The 18,656-nt window shown below is 45.6% G+C and overlaps 1 protein-coding gene across 1 annotated transcript in view; it reads left to right on the top strand.

Annotated features, from left to right (window-relative positions):
* Positions 1-18,138, top strand: part of ACO1 (aconitase 1) — a 66,177-nt gene extending 48,039 nt beyond the window's left edge. Inside the window, exons 13-21 of the mRNA XM_058695146.1 lie at positions 479-563; positions 1,340-1,496; positions 3,164-3,288; positions 5,325-5,429; positions 6,121-6,263; positions 9,097-9,244; positions 13,481-13,603; positions 16,161-16,346; positions 17,283-18,138. Coding sequence (XP_058551129.1) covers positions 479-563; positions 1,340-1,496; positions 3,164-3,288; positions 5,325-5,429; positions 6,121-6,263; positions 9,097-9,244; positions 13,481-13,603; positions 16,161-16,346; positions 17,283-17,396 — 1,186 coding nt within the window. The 3' untranslated portion in view covers positions 17,397-18,138. The remainder of the gene's footprint in view (positions 1-478; positions 564-1,339; positions 1,497-3,163; positions 3,289-5,324; positions 5,430-6,120; positions 6,264-9,096; positions 9,245-13,480; positions 13,604-16,160; positions 16,347-17,282) is intronic.
* Positions 18,139-18,656: the final 518 nt, after the last annotated feature.

Raw genomic sequence — 18,656 nt, 5'->3', positions numbered from 1 at the left:
CAAGCAGGGGGCAGGGGGAGAGAGAGCAACAAGGAATCCCGAGGAAGCTCTGTGATGTCAGCACAGAGCCTAACATGGGGCATGATGCCATAAACTGTGAGATCGTGTGACCTGAGCTGAAATCAAGAGTCAGATGCTCGACCAACTGAGCCCCCCAGGAGCCCCTCAAAAAAGACTTTAATTCAATGATCTCGAATGGATGAATAGTATATTAAAACGCTCTACCTGGTTGGTCAGTCGCATGTTGACTCTTAATCTTGGGGTCATGTTCGAGCCCCGTGTTGGGGGGTTAGATTGTGCTTAAGAATAAAACAAAAACACCTTTAAAATGCTCCTGAGAATGAAAGCTTTCTAGAGACAGTGCTAAACTTACTCCATGTGCTGCTGTTCTCCTTAAATCAGTAGTCTCTAGACCTGTCATCGGCAGAGAGGCTCGCTGAGAATCATTGCGCACCCGTGCTTCTCTCCCGGCACTTAGGTTTGATGTGGTCGGCTACGGTTGCATGACCTGCATTGGCAACAGTGGGCCCTTACCCGAAGCTGTGGTAGAAGCCATCACCCAGGTAAGTGCAGAGGAGCCTGTGGGGCTTCAGAGCTGTTGTCTCCTTTCATAAGATGTGCGACCAAAATGCCGGTCGTCTCAGGAAGGTCCGGGGAAGCAGGGAATGGATGCCGTTGCACGTATGGTCTTTGGGGGCAAGCCAGCCTTACCAGCTGTCTAGCTTGTGCGGCACATTTCTCAGCCGTAAATTGGAGATGATAATAGTACATGCTGTGAGCACGGAGGTGATAATGAACATGCCGGACTTTGAGTGGTGCCGGCACACAAGTGCCCGGTCGGTGCTGGTGTTGACTGCTGACAGCTCCAGAACTGTGTGTTCCTGGTAATCTGAAAACTGGCTCAGAGTCAGGGCTCCATGCAAACAAATCAAAACTAAGTTGCATTGGTTTGATTTTTTTTCTTTAAATTCTGTAGCTTTGAGAAACACTATTTGGTTTGCTTTGCAAACATAGGTCAGTGTGGCTTCCTTGAGCTTTCAACTGTTACAGACTTTCCCTCCTGTTCTCAGGCCCCAGGCGGCAAAGTAACCAGGATGCTGCCTTCTGACTGACCTGGGATTTTCTCATGACCAGAAACCATGTCTCTCTGTGTCTTTTGACCCAGAGTGTCTCCCCAGGGACAGCCGTGCGTGTTCTTTTCCCCGCACCCAGAGGACCAAGTGAAAGAAGGGTTTAAGGAGCCTCCTCCATTGATGGGAAACTTTAGCAGGTGGTCTGAGACAAAAAGTCCAGGTAACCTCTTCTCTGCGTGAACTGATTTTTCTCTTGCCGGACACAGGGAGACCTTGTAGCTGTTGGAGTACTATCTGGGAACAGGAATTTTGAAGGTCGAGTCCACCCCAATACCCGGGCCAACTACTTAGCCTCTCCGCCCTTAGTGATAGCATATGCAATTGCTGGGACCATCAGGATCAACTTTGAGAAAGAGCCACTGGGTAAGATTTCGTTTGTGTGGTTACATTTGTTTGTTTGATTTTTTTCCCAGGGAATCTGAAAATCTTATTGGAGGAAAATAACTGCTTTCATTAATAATTAATGAGGCAAAGAACTAACAAAGATGAGAAGGAGTCTTTTCTTTATTCCCTCACACACAGGGAAGACCTACCTGAAATACACAAGAATTAACTGAAGGACAGAGATAACAAAAGGAAAGAAATAAGGGGCACCTGGGTGGCTCAGTCGGTTAAGCAGCCAACTTTTGATTTTGGCTCAGGTCAAGATCTCAGGTTCATGAGTTACACACGGGCTCCGTGCTAACACTGCAGAGCCTGCTTAGGATTTTCTCTCTCTCCGTCTCTCTCTCTGCCCTTCTTCTGCTCATTCACTCTCTCTCTCTGTCTACCTCTCAAAATAAATAGATAAATAAAACTTAAAAAAAAAAAAAAAAAGGGCTCCTGGGTGGCTCAGTCAGTTGAGCATCCGACTTCGGCTCAAGTCATGATCTCGCAATTCATGAGGTTAAGCCCCTGTCGGGCTCTGTGCTGACAGCTGGAAGCCTGGAGCCTGCTTCAGATTCGGTGTCTTCCTTTCTCTCTGCCCCTCCCCTGCTCACACTCTGTCTCTCAAAAAACATAAATAAACATTAAAAAATAATTTAAAAAAATAAAAAATAAAACAAAAATTTTAAAAGCAAAGAAATACAAAAAGGCATAGAGAGCATGCTATTCTGGCTTCTTCCCTAGTTCTTCTCTTTCTAGCTCCTGCTTTTATCTAACGATAGGCACTGTTTTAACACATACTCTGTGGAAACACATCTCACACAGTTCACCTTCCCCAAATTTGGACAAATGATGCTGTGTTTCCTTTCCTCTGGTGGTTTTGCTGTGCCTTCCCCAATCTGTTCTGAGTAGATTAAATAATGTGAAAACAGTGCCCCTTAAATTAACTTTTTGGAAATCAAAACTAGAGCTATAATTGATCCTCATTATATGGTAGATTTGATATTGCAGATTTGCTTATTCACCAAAATGTATTTTAACCCCCAAATCAATACTCACCTTGCCTCCAAGGTCATTTGCAGACACGCACAGAGGGGTGACAGCTTTGAGTCACTCAACGAGCGTGTTCTCAGCTGCATCCAAACTAGGCAGGGTTCCACCTTCTTGTTTCAGCACTCCTACTGTCAGCAAGTATCCTGTTCATGCTCTGTGTAGTGCCATGTTTTCCCACATTTTTGTGGTTTTGGTGATTGCACTTTTAAAAATAGTCCCCAAGCGTAGTGCCGAAGTGCTATCTAGTATACGTAAGCCCGAGAAGGCTGGGGTGTGCCTCGTGGGAGGTAGACTTAGTTCAGGAAAGAGTTATCGTGTTGCTGGCTGTGACTTCAGTGTAAACGCATCAACAAAATATATTAGATAGGGTGTCTTTAAGCAGAAGCACATGTAAAGCAAGATTATGTATTGATCTTGCCGAAAACGTTAGGCTTGAGGCCCTCAGGGGCCTAACCCGCATCCCCTGGGGGCAGCGACTGAGTCTTCACTACTCAGTGTTTGCATGGATTTTACAGAATATTGCTACCACGGAGAACGGGATTTGACTGTATGTGATAATGAAAATGGGGTATTAAATTCATTTTTTCTCTAATAAACTTTTTTTCCCCCAGGAGTAAATGCAAAGGGACAACAGGTATTTCTGAAAGACATCTGGCCAACCAGAGACGAGATCCAGGCGGTGGAGCGTCAGTACGTAATCCCTGGGATGTTTAAGGAGGTCTACCAGAAAATAGAGGTGAGGTCCCCCCCGACCCTGCCTCTACACGTTTAGGGGAAAGCCGTTCCTTTGTGGCCTCTCTGCAGACCTTGAGGCTGATGGGGTGGAAGCTATGGAGAGTAACATTTACTTCTAAAGATAACCAGGGGAGTGGTTCTCAGTCGTTTCTCCTGAGACTCACATTTTTACAAAACCGCACACTCCCCAGATGTTCCCAGATTTGCTCAAGGCCCCAGCTTTGGCAGTAGCCTCGGGAAGAGAGGCCTTAGGTTGTGTGTGATTCCTAGCCAGCTTGCCCGAACCCACCCCCCCCCAGACACCCTGGGTATTGTGTCAACTGTGGTTGAGGATCCGTGATGTCTACTAGAGTTTGTCACTGAGGTAGAGGTGTAATGCACCCTCAGAATTATTTGGATGCTTAAAAAAATTTTTTAAACCCATTCAGTAAAAAGCCCCAAACTACCAAACTACTGAAATAAATAAAACTTTTTGTGCAGTTTACAAACAGGGAGAAAATGTGTGGGGCTCAGTATCGTTTTCGGAGACCCTTGGATGTTATTCTTTCTCTGCTTTCTGTGGTTGGGTGCCTTAGGGAGTGCTGACTGGGGCTTGGGTTTGAAATAACAGAGCAGACTGTCTGGGGAGAAGGGTCAAATGGGGGGTCATATTCATGCACCGTGCCCTCCCACGAGTTGCACATTGGGAAGTGGTTATGAGCAAGTTTGTTGGGCATTGGGTTGAACGCATTTCTCCAAAGGCTGAGGTAATGACCCTGTGGAGACATTCAAGTTGATTTTAATGCATAGCAGCTGTCACTTGCTATCCAGTGTCCGTGTGACCTAGATGTCCACTTCCCCAAATTTTCAGAGAGTAAATAATTTCCCCTTTGGTACAGTCTGAATTATTGCTTCTTAATACTTTGTATATGGATTAGTTTTCTGTTGCTGCCCAACAATTTATCCTAAAACTTAGTGGGTTAAAACAGCATTTATTATCTTACAGTTTCTGTGGATCAGAAATCCAAGTGTGGCTTAGCCGGGTGCCTCTGCCTTCACAAGGCTCCAGCCAAGGTGTCATCTGGGGCTGCAGCTCATCTGAAGGCTCAGCTGGGGGAAGACCCCCTTCTAAGGCCACTCACATGGTTGTGGGAGGATAATGTGCCTCACAGGCTGTTGGGCTGAGGGCCTCAGGTCCCTGCCTACAGTTAGCTGGAGGCCCCCCTCATTGCCTTGCTGGTGGGTCTCTTCACAGCTCACAGCATGGTACTGACTTCCATCAGAGCAAGCAAGAAAGGGAGAGAGAGACAGAAGGCTGAGTCTCTTTATAACCCAATCTTGGAAATTAAGTCACTAGGTTCAGCCCACACTCAGCAGGAGGGGATGGCTTAAGGGTGTGAATGCCAGAAAGGTAGGGGCAAGTCCTTGGAGCCATCTTAGGGGCTTCCTGTCACAGTGCATATGTATATTTAAGTTATTTGCCATGACATTGTCTTAGTATAAAGGAACTCTTTTGTATGGCTGGAATAAGAACTGTTTTGGGGTTTGTTGTACCAAGTGGAGTTGACACACAATTACGTTAGTTTCAGGCCCCGTACATCTCATTGCTCACCACAAGTGTAGCTACCCTGCATCCCCGTTCATCACTGTTACGATACCACTGACTATGTTCCCCATGCTGTGCCTTTCATCCCCATGGCTCATGCATTCCATGACTTGGAGCCTATACCCCCCAACCCCTTTCACCCCTTTCTGCCCATCCTTTCACCTCCCCTCCCCTCCGGCAACCATCAGTTACTTCTCTGTGTTTATCAGTCTGCTTCTGCTTTTTCTGTTGGTTTGTTCATTTGATTTGTTTTTTAGGTGCCACATACAAGTGAAACCATGGTATTTATCTTTCTCTGATGTATTTCACTTGGTGTACTCAGTGTTATGCTAAGGATGGTTTTTATTATACTCTTAGAACATTCATTTTTTGCTTACATGTTAAATATTCCTTAGAATGGAATGTGATTCGATTTGCTTTTCTTTCTTTTATCTTTTTGTATTTTTTTAAAGACTGTGAATGAAAGCTGGAATGCCTTAGCAGCCCCCTCGGATAAGCTATATTGCTGGAATCCCAAATCAACATACATTAAGTCACCACCGTTCTTTGAAAACCTGGTATGGCTTTTTTTTTAATGTTTAACAAAATCAGTTTTCCAAATGGTTTCCTTATAAAGTCTACTTTATTACCCTGTGCCCTTGCTTTGTCCACCCATTCCATTGAAACCTGTACAAAGCCGAACGGATGATGCTGGGAGAATCTTGAGAAGCTGGGATATTTGGCTCTAGTGAGCCTACAGCTTCTGTGTCTGGGGCTTCTGTGTGGCTGTTAGAGACACCCTGGGGCTCCAGTGCCACCTGGACATAGACTCAGAAAAGTCTGCGGAACTGACTGTTCCGGGAAGACATCCCCAGGCCTGTTCTATTTAAACCTTATACTCAGAAATCAAGGGAGATCTTCTCTACAACTGATGAACCAGGAGCCTGTGACCCCCTGCGTGGGGAGAGGGTGGGAGGAGAAGTCGGGATTCTCGTGTCCTCAGCTTCTGAGCTCCGTGGATGTGGACATAAAGAATGCCACCTATGGCTGCATCCCTGTTGGTTTTGACAGAATAGTGCCCAACTTTGCCTCCCTTCAAGGGTGGGATGTGAGTGTTCTGAGTAAATTCACCTTACTTTTCTAAATACCCCTGACAAAACTAGGACCCCTAGTTCAGGTCCACAGACCATTGTTGTGACTGTTGAGACTCCCTTGGTGACTTGCTAGAGCAAACCTGGGCCAACACTGATTTGCTGTATGCTTTGCTAGACTTCAGATATCCAGCCGCCTAAGTCTATAGTGGATGCGTATGTGCTGTTAAATTTGGGGGATTCGGTAACAACTGACCACATTTCTCCGGCTGGAAATATTGCAAGAAACAGCCCCGCTGCTCGCTACTTAACTAACAGAGGGTAAGTGTGAGTGAGGGAAAAAAAGACTAAAAGACAGAAATGGAATGAATGAAGCCAGTATTTCTCTTTTGAATCAGAGTCTGGTTTTCACTGAACGCTGAGGCTTGAAAAACAGTCACCCTTTCTGTTTGCTGCTTCCAAGCTTCCTTGGGAGATTCCATCAGCAAGGGAGGGGACCTTCCTTCTAATGTCCCCATGAGACCCAGCTGTCGTTCCCGCCCCAGCTTGGCTGCCGTGAGGGTATGGGCTCTGCTCTCCGCCTGTGTCGCACTCGGCAGGGATGTCACCTGAGGTGCGTAGCCAGGTCCTGGTTGAGAGGAGGAATTTCTGAGAACAGTGGCTGACACATCCATTTGCCAATCCTTCAGTTTAGACTGATTTTAACAGCTATTATACCAGTATTATCTCTTGTCACCTAATACACCGATAGTAATTGGAGTCGTTCCCAGATCTGACTTTCCATGAGAATCATCTGGGGAGATAAAAATTCCGGTTCCTCTCTGCACCTCCTGAATCATCTTCTTCCGGGATGAAGCCCAGAGCTGATCTGAAGAACAAAATCCAGCACCTTCTTCTTCTTTCCCTTTCCTTGCCCTTCCCTTTGCTTTCTTTTCCCTTTCTCTTTCCTTTCCCTTTCCCTTTCTCTTGCCCTTCCCTTTCTCTTTCCTTTCTTTCTTTTCCCTCTCTTTCCTTTCCCTTGCCCTTCCCTTCCCCTTCCCTTTCCTTTCCCTTTCTCTTGCCCTTCCCTTTCTCTTTCCTTTCTTTCTTTTCCCTTTCTCTTTCCTTTCCCTTGCCCTTCCCTTCCCCTTCCCTTTCCTTTCCCTTTCTCTTGCCCTTCCCTTTCTCTTTCCTTTCTTTCTTTTCCCTTTCTCTTTCCTTCTTCTTCCCTTCCCCTTCCCCTTATCTTCCTCTTCCTCTTCCCTTCCTTTCTCTTTCCTTCCCCCTCCTTTTTCCTTCCCTTTCTCTTCCCTTTCCCTTCCTTCTTGTGTTTTGTTTTGTCAGTGGGAGAGGAAAACTGCCTTGCCCTCACCGCACTTGCCTGGTAGCTGACCTGTTTTCTTCATACATCCCCCTCCTACTGTGCTCCACTCAGTCTCTGCCTTCTCCTAGTGCATCCTATGGGACAGTCATGTGCAGAGCAAGACTATTCCATGTTCCCCAGAAATGTGAGTGTTGAAGGTTTAAGAAGATAGCCCACCTCTAGCGGAGGTGATATACAGGAGTCTATGTCAAGATTTTTTTTTTAATGTGGGGCAACTATTGTATTAAATGTACAGGAACTTTCTATACACAGACGCATATGGTAAGGTTTTAAAGGGATATGATTGTACTTTGAATGGGAGACAAGCGTCCATCAGCAAGCAGAGACAGGCAGGTGATATTCAAGAGGTGTCAGCGAATCCCTGCCCTTCCCCCTCATCCGTGCAGCTCAGTCTACACTGGCGATTGCCTTGTTTATCAAATGTTCCAGGCAAAGCCAAACGCCTTTCTGCCTGATGGTTTGAGCTGGCTGTTTTTTCCTCTTGGATCCTCTTCCCCCAAATAATCTGCCTGGTTAACTCCATTGCCAATTCAAGTCTTCCTCCATGAGGTTACCCTGCCCGTGCTCTTGTTCTCTTTGCTTTGATCTACTTTTTTTTTTTCCCTCAGTTATTAACCACATTCTAGTAACACTAATAAACAGTGCTCTTTTTTTTATTATGATTTCTTTGTCTCCACCTTTTAGAATGTAAGCCCTGCAAAGGCACAGATCTTAATCTGTTTGGTTCATCAGTGTACCTTAGGCCCTTTGAATAGTTCTTGGCCCATAACTGGTGGTCAGTAAATGTTGAGTGAATGAATGAATGGGAGAAAAGAATTCAACAGCAAACAGAGAAACAGAGATTGAAGCTGAATACAGAAACTAAGGAAACAAGCCGTGACCAATACTTTTTTTGATTGGTGATTGTTGACAATCTTTTGAGAATGGGAATCGTAGGGAAATGAATGAAGGGAAATACAGTACATTCCCAGAAAAATGCACATATCCCCAGCATTCCAGATACAATTTCAGGAGTTTGTAGATATGCTCACCTACTCCTAAAGCCCATTCACACCTTCTCTCAATCTTCAAATTACATCTCATCATGAGATCAGATCACCACTCAGACACACTTCCTAGCATTTTCAGAAACAGCCAGGGAGCCGATCGCTGTGTTAATTGTAAGCTGTTGTCCCTGCCGTCACAAAGTGTCCTTTCACTGGGGCCCACAGACAGGATTTTTCTTTGATTTCAGGACAAGGAATAGCTGTTCTGCCTCTTCAGCATTGCTCTGATTTTTATCTTATGAAAATCGTAAACCACGTTGCCAGTCGTGTGTCTGCCCAGCACACTGAGTTCGTGAGAAGTAGATCTCCTTCCTGTTAGTTTACAGAATGTACCTTGTGTTTCCCTCATTCTTGGCTCCACCTGACTGGCCTATACTGATTATTCTTTCTGTTTTCTTTTTCTTACCTATTTTTAGTGTTTTATCTTTTGTGAAGTTCCCTAGGCTACCCTAATGAATAAATAAAATAAATACTCAATAGAGTTCCTCCTGGTTTTTTACCCAGGTTTATGAGACTACAAGTTAACCTGAGGAGAATGTTGATTTCTGCCTTTCAGTGCCCCACTTCTGACATCTGCCTCTACTGTCCTCAGCAGATGTTAGGAATAGCTTTCCTGCCTTGAAGAGCAAGGCTTATTAGATTAGAGAGCTATCTAGGTCTGTGGTTTTTCTCTTGTCTTGATGTAAGTTAAGTTTCACCTTTGTTCCGTTCACTAAGCCAGCTCCTCTCCCGCTTGCATTATTAGCTTGACTCCACGAGAATTCAACTCCTACGGCTCCCGCCGAGGTAACGATGCCATCATGGCACGGGGGACATTTGCCAACATTCGCTTATTAAACAAATTTCTGAACAAGCAGGCACCACAGACAATACATCTGCCTTCTGGAGAAATTGTAAGTATTGTGTCTTCTGCTTGGTTGAGAGGCCGGCATTTGTCAGGCTCTGACTGAAATTTCATCGGTTCAGGTATTTGAGGAGGGAAATTCCAAGTTAAGGTCTCCAGAGGCTCTTTATCAACAAGCACTGTTGTATGACTTTATTAGCATTTAATTTCACTCACCACACCACTAGAAAAAAAAGGGCCCTCGGAGGCCTGCTAGGGTCCTAATGGGAGCCATTTGGAGTTGGCCCTGTTACAGCGGGACTTGTTGAGCCACAGATGGGAGGCATGTGAGAGGTAGAGAAAGTCTACATTTTGAATCGGACATACCAGCTGTGGAGCGTTCATTCAGCAAGTTATTTTCCTCTCTGAGCCTCATTTTTCTGACCTGCAAAGTAGAATGATACCTGCCTTGTCCGGCTCTGAGGCTTACACTTAAATGGAATGACACATATGACGTGGCAGATACTCTCTGACACATGCAGTCCGTCCTCGACATCCAGCAGATACTGCAAAGCTGCTTGAACACTGTTTAAGTTACTTGAGAAATAGCCCTCCCGACTTACTTAACAATAATAGTAGCTAGTATTTATATGGAACTTACTACATCCAGGTACTCTTCTGAGCTCTTTGTATATATTGATCTATTAATCCTCATAACAACCCTCTGAGGTAGGTACCGTGATTGTCCGTGTTTTAAGATCCCAAAAGTGGATATTAAAACCTAGAGAGTCTGGCTCCGAAGTCAGTGTGGTCTACCGCCACCCATATGCCTCACTTGTAACAGATGATATTTTAGTAAAGCAGACTCTTCACAGATAATCACTAGTCACCAGGACCCAACACAAAGTCAGTGCCCAGTAGATACTTGTTCAGTGAAGAACAGGGACGATAAACTATTCAACGAAAAAAATACAATTAAATGGTCGAATGCCCAAGAGACCAAGGGGAAAAGGTGTGCAGTTATAGACACTGGGAGGCCTCCGGTATACGGCCGTCACAGTGAACCCCTCTTATTTTTACAAGTCCTGCCATGGCATAGAACTTCTGGTCAGATGTTCAGTGCCTCATCTGAAATAAGGAGACCGAGATGAACCGACATTTGAGCCAAGCCTTGAACCTGAAAGATAGACATACACAAAGAACAGGGTGTGGGGAGGGAAAGAAGATAACAGAGATAATGCAGGGAGCAGAAGAAAACTGCAAGAAAAATACTGTCTTCTCAGAGTGCTGAAATGATTTTCTTTTTTTTTTTTTTTTTTTTTTTTTTTTTTTTTTAAATTTTTTTTTTTCAACATTTTTTATTTATTTTTGGGACAGAGAGAGACAGAGCATGAATGGGGGAGGGGCAGAGAGAGAGGGAGACACAGAATCAGAAACAGGCTCCAGGCTCCGAGCCATCAGCCCAGAGCCTGACGCGGGGCTCGAACTCACGGACCGCGAGATCGTGACCTGGCTGAAGTCGGACGCTTAACCGACTGCGCCACCCAGGCGCCCCCTGAAATGATTTTCTGTTGGTGGTATAAGGTAATCAGAAGACAAAAAGGACTTTTCATAAAAAAATAATAATAATAAATATGGGCTCTTTTAATAATTAAAAAAAAGCCCCTAAAAAATTTCACAGGAAAAGTTGGTTAGTTGAGAGAATCTCTCAGAATATAGAACAGAAAGACAAAGGAAAAATTAGAAAATATAAGAAAATTCAAGACGGAGATGAGGAGGCTCGGCATCTGACTAAACAGAGAGGCTGAAAAGAGAAGAGAGGAAAATATTCAAGAAGTAACAAGGAAAATTCCCCAACTGCAAGATCCGACTCCAGATTACATCCACTGAATGCCCACATGATTACGGGAGAACAGCTCCAAGTCACATCATTGTGAAGTTAAGTGCAGCAGAGATAAGAAGAAGATCTACAAACTTCAAAAGCAAGAAAAACAGCTTATGTGTAATGTTCTGGGGATCAGAAGTGCTCAGAGCAACACTGGAAACAGACTGGTTTGCACCCCAGGATTCCATGTCCTATGTTAAAATAATAACATATTCAGATTCAAAAACTTTAAAAATACCCCTCAATCCCTGTCTCAGGAAATGACTTGGTGAATGCGTTTTACCAAAATGAGGGAATAAGCCAAAAAGGGAAGATGTAGGATCCAGGAAAAGAAAATGCAAGGGATCCCCAGGACGTTGGTGAAGGAAGATTCTTCCATAACATCAGTGCACCACATCTAGAGAAGAATCCGTCTGAATTGGAATAGGACTGAAGCTTGAGGAGTTATCCCTCCATGGAAAGGATGTTTTCATCTTTATTTTTTAAAATGTTTATTTCTTTATTTTGAGAGAAGAGAGTACGTATGTGTGAGCGCACACACGCAAGCAGGGGAGGGGCAGAGAGAGGAGGAGAGAGAATCCCGAGCAGGCTCCGCACTGTTAGCACAAGGCTAACAGTGGGGCTTGATCCCATGAACTGTGAGATCATGACCTGAGCCAAAACCAAAAGTTGATGCTTAACCAGCTGAGCCATCCACAAATCTCATGGTTGGTGAGTTTGAGCCCCACATCAGGTCAGCCTGCTGTCCTTCTCTCTCTGTCCCTCCCCTGTTTGCTGTCTCTCTCAAAAATAAAAAATAAACATTTAAAAAATAAACAAAAATAAAAACAAATGACATACTTCCTGATACATTTGAATGTCCTTAGAGAAGATTTGTACTTTAGGCAGAGTGTTTGAGGATTCATTGATGGGTAGGGACATAGAAATAGATGAGTGTGTGTGCATGCACATACACACACACACACACACACACACACACACACACACACAATACCAGTGGGGATTTTTTTTTAATTGCCAAAAAAGGAAATCATAGTATATTACATGACTCAGCTATAAATAACATTCACATAGTCAAAGTAATGCAAATACCAAATACTGACTTACCCAAAATGTCTGACATAATTCTATTGGGAGGTTGGGGAGAGGGGACCTTAGGGGAATGGTAGTTAGCCAAATCCCCATTGAAGCAGGAAATTGGTAGATAACAAAATGGAGAAATGAAGAACTGGTGGTTTCAATATAACACTAGAGCCATAGAGGAGCAATAGAAGAAAACAACAAAATTTTATGTCCTCTTCTTTAGAAGAGAGGGAGAGTGCAGGGAGCTGTTGCTGTGTAAGCTCCCCAGATTCCCAGAGGGCCATGTAGAACTAACCAGAGGCGCCAGCAGCCCGCCAAAATAGTAATTTGTGAAAGCTTACTTCGGAGTTTGATTATACACCTTTCTAGAGCTTCTTTTGAAGGAAACACTCTTCTGAGGGATTTTTTTTTTTCCTTAAGTAGCCAGGAGAAACAATTGCTTCATTACTTAATCACGAGCAACGATATCACGTCTTCCTGAAGTCTTGGCTCCGCAGAACATTCAGAGTTCTTGTGAAAAACACATGAAATTCTTTGTGTTAGATGTTTCTCATGTACACTAAAATATTAGTCCTCTCCTGTCCTTTATTCATGGAGGCTTCTACTCCCTACTGTCTCTGCCTTGACTTCCATGTAGAAAGGTGGCTAATAAAAATTTGCATTTTTTATGATTTTAGAACATGTTGCCTTCTTTGTGTTTAGCTACCCTTCCCAAGGGACCATGACTGAGTCTCTGAGTCAAATCACAGGTTTAGCTGAGATTCTCTGTTTTTTAAGCTTTAAAATAGTGTAATCAGGGGTGCCTGGGTGGCTCAGTCGGTTAAGTGTCCGACTTCGGTTCAGGTCACAATCTCGCAGTCCGTAAGTTCAAGCCCCACGTTGGGCTCTGTGCTGACAGCTCAGAGCCTGGAGCCTGGTTGGGACTCTGTGTCTCCCTCTTTCTCTGCTCCTCCCCTGCTCGCACTCTGTCTCTTTCTCAAAATAATAAACATTCAAAAAAAAATTTTTTTTAATTGTTTAATCAACGGAAGAGGGGGAAAAAAGTCTGATCTTTCCCTTTTTTTCCCTTGGTGCCTTAAGATTAGAATGTTTTTCTAAAACGAGGACAACAACCAGGCATTTCAGTTAAAAGAATATACAATTCACCGGTAGGGGTAAATAGATGGAGTTAATTGGAAATTTGTAAATCAGACAACTGATTGGTTGAGTTTCTGTTGGCTTTGTGTTGACATGGGCCACTGAAGACCCTTCTGACCCTGCACTTACCAGGTGCCACTGCCTGTGTCCACACTCTGTGCCTTTACCGCGTCTGTAAAACCTTCCTTTTCTCTTCCTCAGCTTGATGTGTTCGATGCCGCGGAGCAGTACCAGCAGGCTGGCCTTCCCCTGATCGTGCTGGCTGGCAAAGAGTATGGCTCGGGCAGCTCCCGGGACTGGGCGGCCAAGGGCCCTTTCCTCCTGGTGAGTATGATGGAGAGAGATCCCAGCAGGCGAGCTCAGGAAAGCGTGTGATGTTTGTGCAACTGCTTCATGGTGGACCTGGCTTTACCTCACTCAGTGAAGGGTGACCTAGAGTTGAACTGGTTCCTTAGATCGGTTATTCATTTTCGGGAGACCATGGATCTTTGGGGTGTCTGTAGAGCAGTTGGGACGAGGGTCTGTGAAGTCTCTGAAATTCTGTTGAAAAGGGTATATGTATGTCTTTGTTTTGTAGGGAAGAATTTCATGGTTTCCATGATATTCAGTTTGAGGATCAGAAATGTATCTCAGGCGGTTGTCCCAGGAGCGCAGTAAGCCTGGGCGGCCCATCCTGTGTTGTCAGTCAGGAGGTTCACAGAAGGGGAAAGTAAGGAGCCTGTGCTTTGGACACACGCGGGAGCGCACGTTTTTACAGTCGCTTCTCACTGCCCGTGAATCAGCTTGTAGACTCCCGAGGGAAAAGGCAGCGCTCTCTGGATGTAGACAGGCAGCTCTTTAGAACCTTCTACCATTTCAGGGCCTGACCCTCTGGCGGCGTCCCCATGGAGGGGCCATGCAGGGAGCAGGCAGCTTTTACCTCCTGAGCATTTGCTGGAAGAGCCTTGCAGCCCAGCTTTAATTCTCGGGGTTGGGTGAAACGCCATAGCCAGTGTCAATCCAAATGATTTATGGCTCCAGCAAATTAAGCCTTGGGAAGCACTAAGTAAGTTGACATCCACTAAATAAGTTGATGTCTACAGTAAAGAATGTGGTGTCTGGCAGGCTGCCCTCCAGAAGTCCAGGATAATGTGTTTGAACATCACACCTACTGTGTTTTTCTTTTTTTTTTTTTTTTTAATCCATCCTTTTGCTCTGGCACGGGGCGGGGGTGGGGGGAGGATGTTCTCTGATTACTTGGTAATATATCAAAAGCCTGCCTTTTTGAGAAGCTGCTAGAAAGAACCGGAGAAATGACAGAAGAGGAAAGGGTTTTAGGAAGAAGGCTGGGAGCTGGTGGTAGAAATGAGACCCGGTGCAGCACGCAGCCAGAGAGGGAACCGTAAGAGCTAGCGGAGGGTAAGAGAACCGGCACGCAAGGGGCTCCTAGGAGCCTAGACCTCTGTACAGAACGGCTCCAGGTTCGGGCAGCCCAAGCTGGGCTGCTCAGCAGTGCTGGGCTGTGCTCCTGGCTGAGGGGGACGGACGACTGCGGTCTGCGGTGCCGCGTGCCCCTTGCTGGGAGCTAGGCACATGCACAGGACCACCCCCCTCCTAGTGAATATGTGTACGTAAATCCAGACGGAATATCTGCTGCTCTGAAGAACCTGTTCTTCTGCTATACACTTATTTTTAAATGTGGAAACACTTGTGGGATTTTTAAAAATACCTATGCCAGGATCTCATGCCCAAAGATTCTGGTTTAGTTGCTAAGGAGAAAGACCTGCATGTGGGCATTGTAAAAGCCTGCCCGGGTGATGTGAATATGTGGCAAAGTTTGAGAACCAGTGCTTTGTGTCTACGGCTCCCGCATCTTACAAGAATCACTAGCTTCCTCCCCTCCATGCTCCCTGCAAGAGGTCCTGATCTGGGGTAATGCCTAAAGAACCTACATTTTTAACAAGTTCCCAGAATGATCCTCATGCAGGGGGGCTTAAAAGTATACCCTAAAGGGGCACCAGGGTGGCTCAGTGAGGTAAGCGTTCAACTCTTGATTTCGGCTCAGGTCATGATCTCAGGGTCGTGAGACAGCCCCGAGTTGGGCTCTGCACTGGGTGTGGAGCCTGCTTGAGACTCTCTTTCCCTCTCCTACAGCCCCTCCCCCCTCAAAAAAAGTGCACTCTATGTATCAAGAGCCCGTTTAGGGGTATCTTAATATTATATTACAATTAACATTTAAGAGTGGGGTGTTCTAGTTAATCAAGGATCCTGGCTTATTGAGCACTGCTGTATATTGCCACTTCTAGTTCACCAATACAATGTACTTTACAGGAAGTCTTAATATCAAGACTGTATTTAGTGCAATTCGGTCCTTGAAACAGGAATTGTAAAAGCACATCATTTACTTTCTCGATAGTATGTTCTGGAAGTTGCCTTTTTGGTTAAATCTTTTGTGTCTGCACCTATAGTAGCAAAATCCCAGGGAAATAGAAGAAATGATTATGGTGTTTTGTGGTGTAGAATCCAGATAACAATGAAAGTTTGCTAAGAGATGTTGTATCACAAAGCAGCTAAGTGTGTGGTCAAACTGCATGGGTTCCAATACCAGGTACTCCACTGACTGCGTGGGTAAAGTGGGGACAATAATGGCCTCTACCTCCCAGAGCTGGCAGAGGGTGGATTGAGAAAATCCATTCACGTGCTTTCACGTGGCCTGTACTTATAGGCAGTCAGTTCAGACTATCTACTGTGTTATTTATAATTAGAGAGCAACTTTATGTAAACAACCAGTTGGTACTTAGAAAGAATTTAGGTGTGAGAAGACTTAAGAAGCCTTTTGTAAAGTTTCCTTGTAGCTAAAGAAAACTGGAACTGTGTCCAAAGTACTGTCTTGGCTCCTCAGGGAATCAAAGCCGTCCTGGCAGAGAGTTACGAGCGCATTCACCGCAGTAATTTGGTGGGAATGGGGGTGATTCCCCTCGAATATCTTCCTGGGGAGACTGCAGACATCCTGGGACTCACAGGGCGGGAACGATACACCATCATCATTCCAGAAAACCTCAAACCACGAATGAAAGTGCAGGTCAAGGTAAGCTGAGCCTCTCCGCACCGGGCCCAAGTAAACAGGGCTGTGTGTTTATAATCAATCCCGTCAGAAGGAAAGGAGTAGAGTTTGGAAGGAAGAAAATCACTCAGTAGGACTGCAGGGAGAATGGCAGCTGTTGACTGATCACTTACTGCTTGTTTATGCGTGTGGTCACCATCACTTCCTTTCTTACCCTCCAACCAGCCCCGCTGTCTCCTCTGTGGCCCAGTCTCCCTTAGCCCAGAGAGGGGTGGGGGAAGCTCAAAGACCGCACATTGTCACATTACCCAAAAAATACCTTTTTATTATCAAAATGTGAACAGACACACCCCATCCCTGAGCCTCACCCCAGGCCCCAGATTTTGATTAGCCCAGAGGTAAAAACGATAGCTCCCTGTGTGAGGTGAGGCCAAGTGCCCCGCACTGCCTACGGGACCACCTTAATGAGACTTCTCCTGACCCGCAGCTCCTAGAGAGGGTTAGAAAATACCATCCAGGGGCACCTGGGTAGCTCCATCTGGTAAGTGTCCAGGTTGGGCTCAGGTCATGATCTTGGGGTTTGTGAGTTCCAGCCCCACACTGAATGCTTGGGATTCTTTCTCTCCCTCTCTCTCTGCCCCTGCCCCCACATTGAAGTGCGCGCATGCTCTCTCTCTCTCCCTTTCAAAGTAAATAGAGAAAACGCCATCCCGAACATCGTTAGTTGCTGCTACCCCAGGAGACCTGGTTCTCTGTTGCCTGTCACCGCCATCACTCATACGCCATGATGCTTCCCTGTGCAGAGAAGTCCACTGGGGTCTCGTCCAAATGCAGCTTCTGATTTCCTGGGTCTGGGCTGGAGCCCGGGACTGCACGCGGCAGCCCTGAGGACAGGGTGGGTGGGTGCCCCTCCCTGCCTAGCCTCCTCCCTCACGGATTCTCCTCTGCTTGTCATCACAGCTTGACACCGGGAAGACCTTCCAGGCCGTCATGAGGTTCGACACCGACGTGGAGCTTGCTTATTTCCACAACGGGGGCATCCTCAACTACATGGTTCGCAAGATGGCCAAGTAGGTCACCTGCACCTGGAGCTGCACCAGGAGGGAGCGAAGTGCCACCGGCCGGCCGGGCCCTTGGTGCAGAGCACCCCCCTCCACGTGTGGGCCTCCCCCCAGGGGTGCCGCCTTGCACACATGCACGTGAGCACGGACGTGTTCTGGTGCCATCCCTCCAGGCACAAAACGAGCAGTTTCTGCATTCTCTATTTTTGTGAATCTTTGGCTCTCTCTCTCTGGAATTTGGAAGCTCAAGTGGTGGCAATGTCAGTAGTGCCAGAAGGAAAACTGAGCTTGTCTTTAAGGAAACTGATTACAGGATGTTGATTTTTTTCACTGTCAGCCTGTTAAGTCTTCTCAGAAGGTGTTGCCTGTCCTCTTTCCTGTTTGGCTCTGCTCCCCTCTTTTCGGTGAAACCTTTCCCTTGAGACTCCCTGGCCTATGCATAGTATGCCAGAGTTAACTGACATGGGTAGATGAGAACTTTCTCCCACTTCAGATCACAGTAGTGATTGTGACTCCCCTGCCCCCTTCTTCCTTCAGAGTGAATGATCCAGACAGCTCAGATCAGACACTGGCATTTTTTGATTATGTACCTTTGGATGGATCAACACTAAAGAAATTGTGACATTTTTCTTTTACTATCTTCGAAAATCGTCCCCAGAAAATTTTTCAGTTAAGAGGAGGACTTTGGAGGTGGTTTTGGAGAGAGACTTAGAACATTTGTAATTTGAAGAAGATTAAATCTATTTTCAAGCAAACCTTTTTGACTTTGGAATTGAATTCTGTGGTATGTGAGGCTTCAGTCTGGGCCTGCTTAGAGCAGAGCGAGTCTCAGGCTACCAGCATCCTGAAGCCTGGGTGACGTTTAACCTCTCCTGCTTTTACAACCGCATCCACGCTATACAGGTGAAATGGAAGAGTTGGGGAACCAGGATTTCCCTGCCCTGGTTGGGAGCAGACAAGAAGTTAGTAGGAGCAATAATGTAAGTGTGGTGAGCAGATCATCATTTTTTTATTTTCGTGTCCTATAGTTTACGTCCTTATTGTCATTGACGTCATTTTGGGGCACATGTCTCAGCTGCCGTAACAAAATATCATAGACTGGGTGGCTCAAACATCAACAATGTATTTTCTCCTTCCTGGAGGCTACAAGTTAAGATCAAGTTTCCAGCCACTTCATTTCCTGGTCAGAGCTTTCTGTCTTAATGCATGTGGGAGGAGACAGAGAAAGAGCTGGCTCTCTGTTGTCTTTTAAAGATACTGATTTTATCAGATC

Source organism: Neofelis nebulosa, chromosome 12 (genome assembly GCF_028018385.1).
Source record: "Neofelis nebulosa isolate mNeoNeb1 chromosome 12, mNeoNeb1.pri, whole genome shotgun sequence".
NCBI lineage: Eukaryota > Metazoa > Chordata > Mammalia > Carnivora > Felidae > Neofelis > Neofelis nebulosa.
Note: the sequence above shows the minus strand (reverse complement) of the source record. Positions and strands in the feature narration are given on the sequence as shown.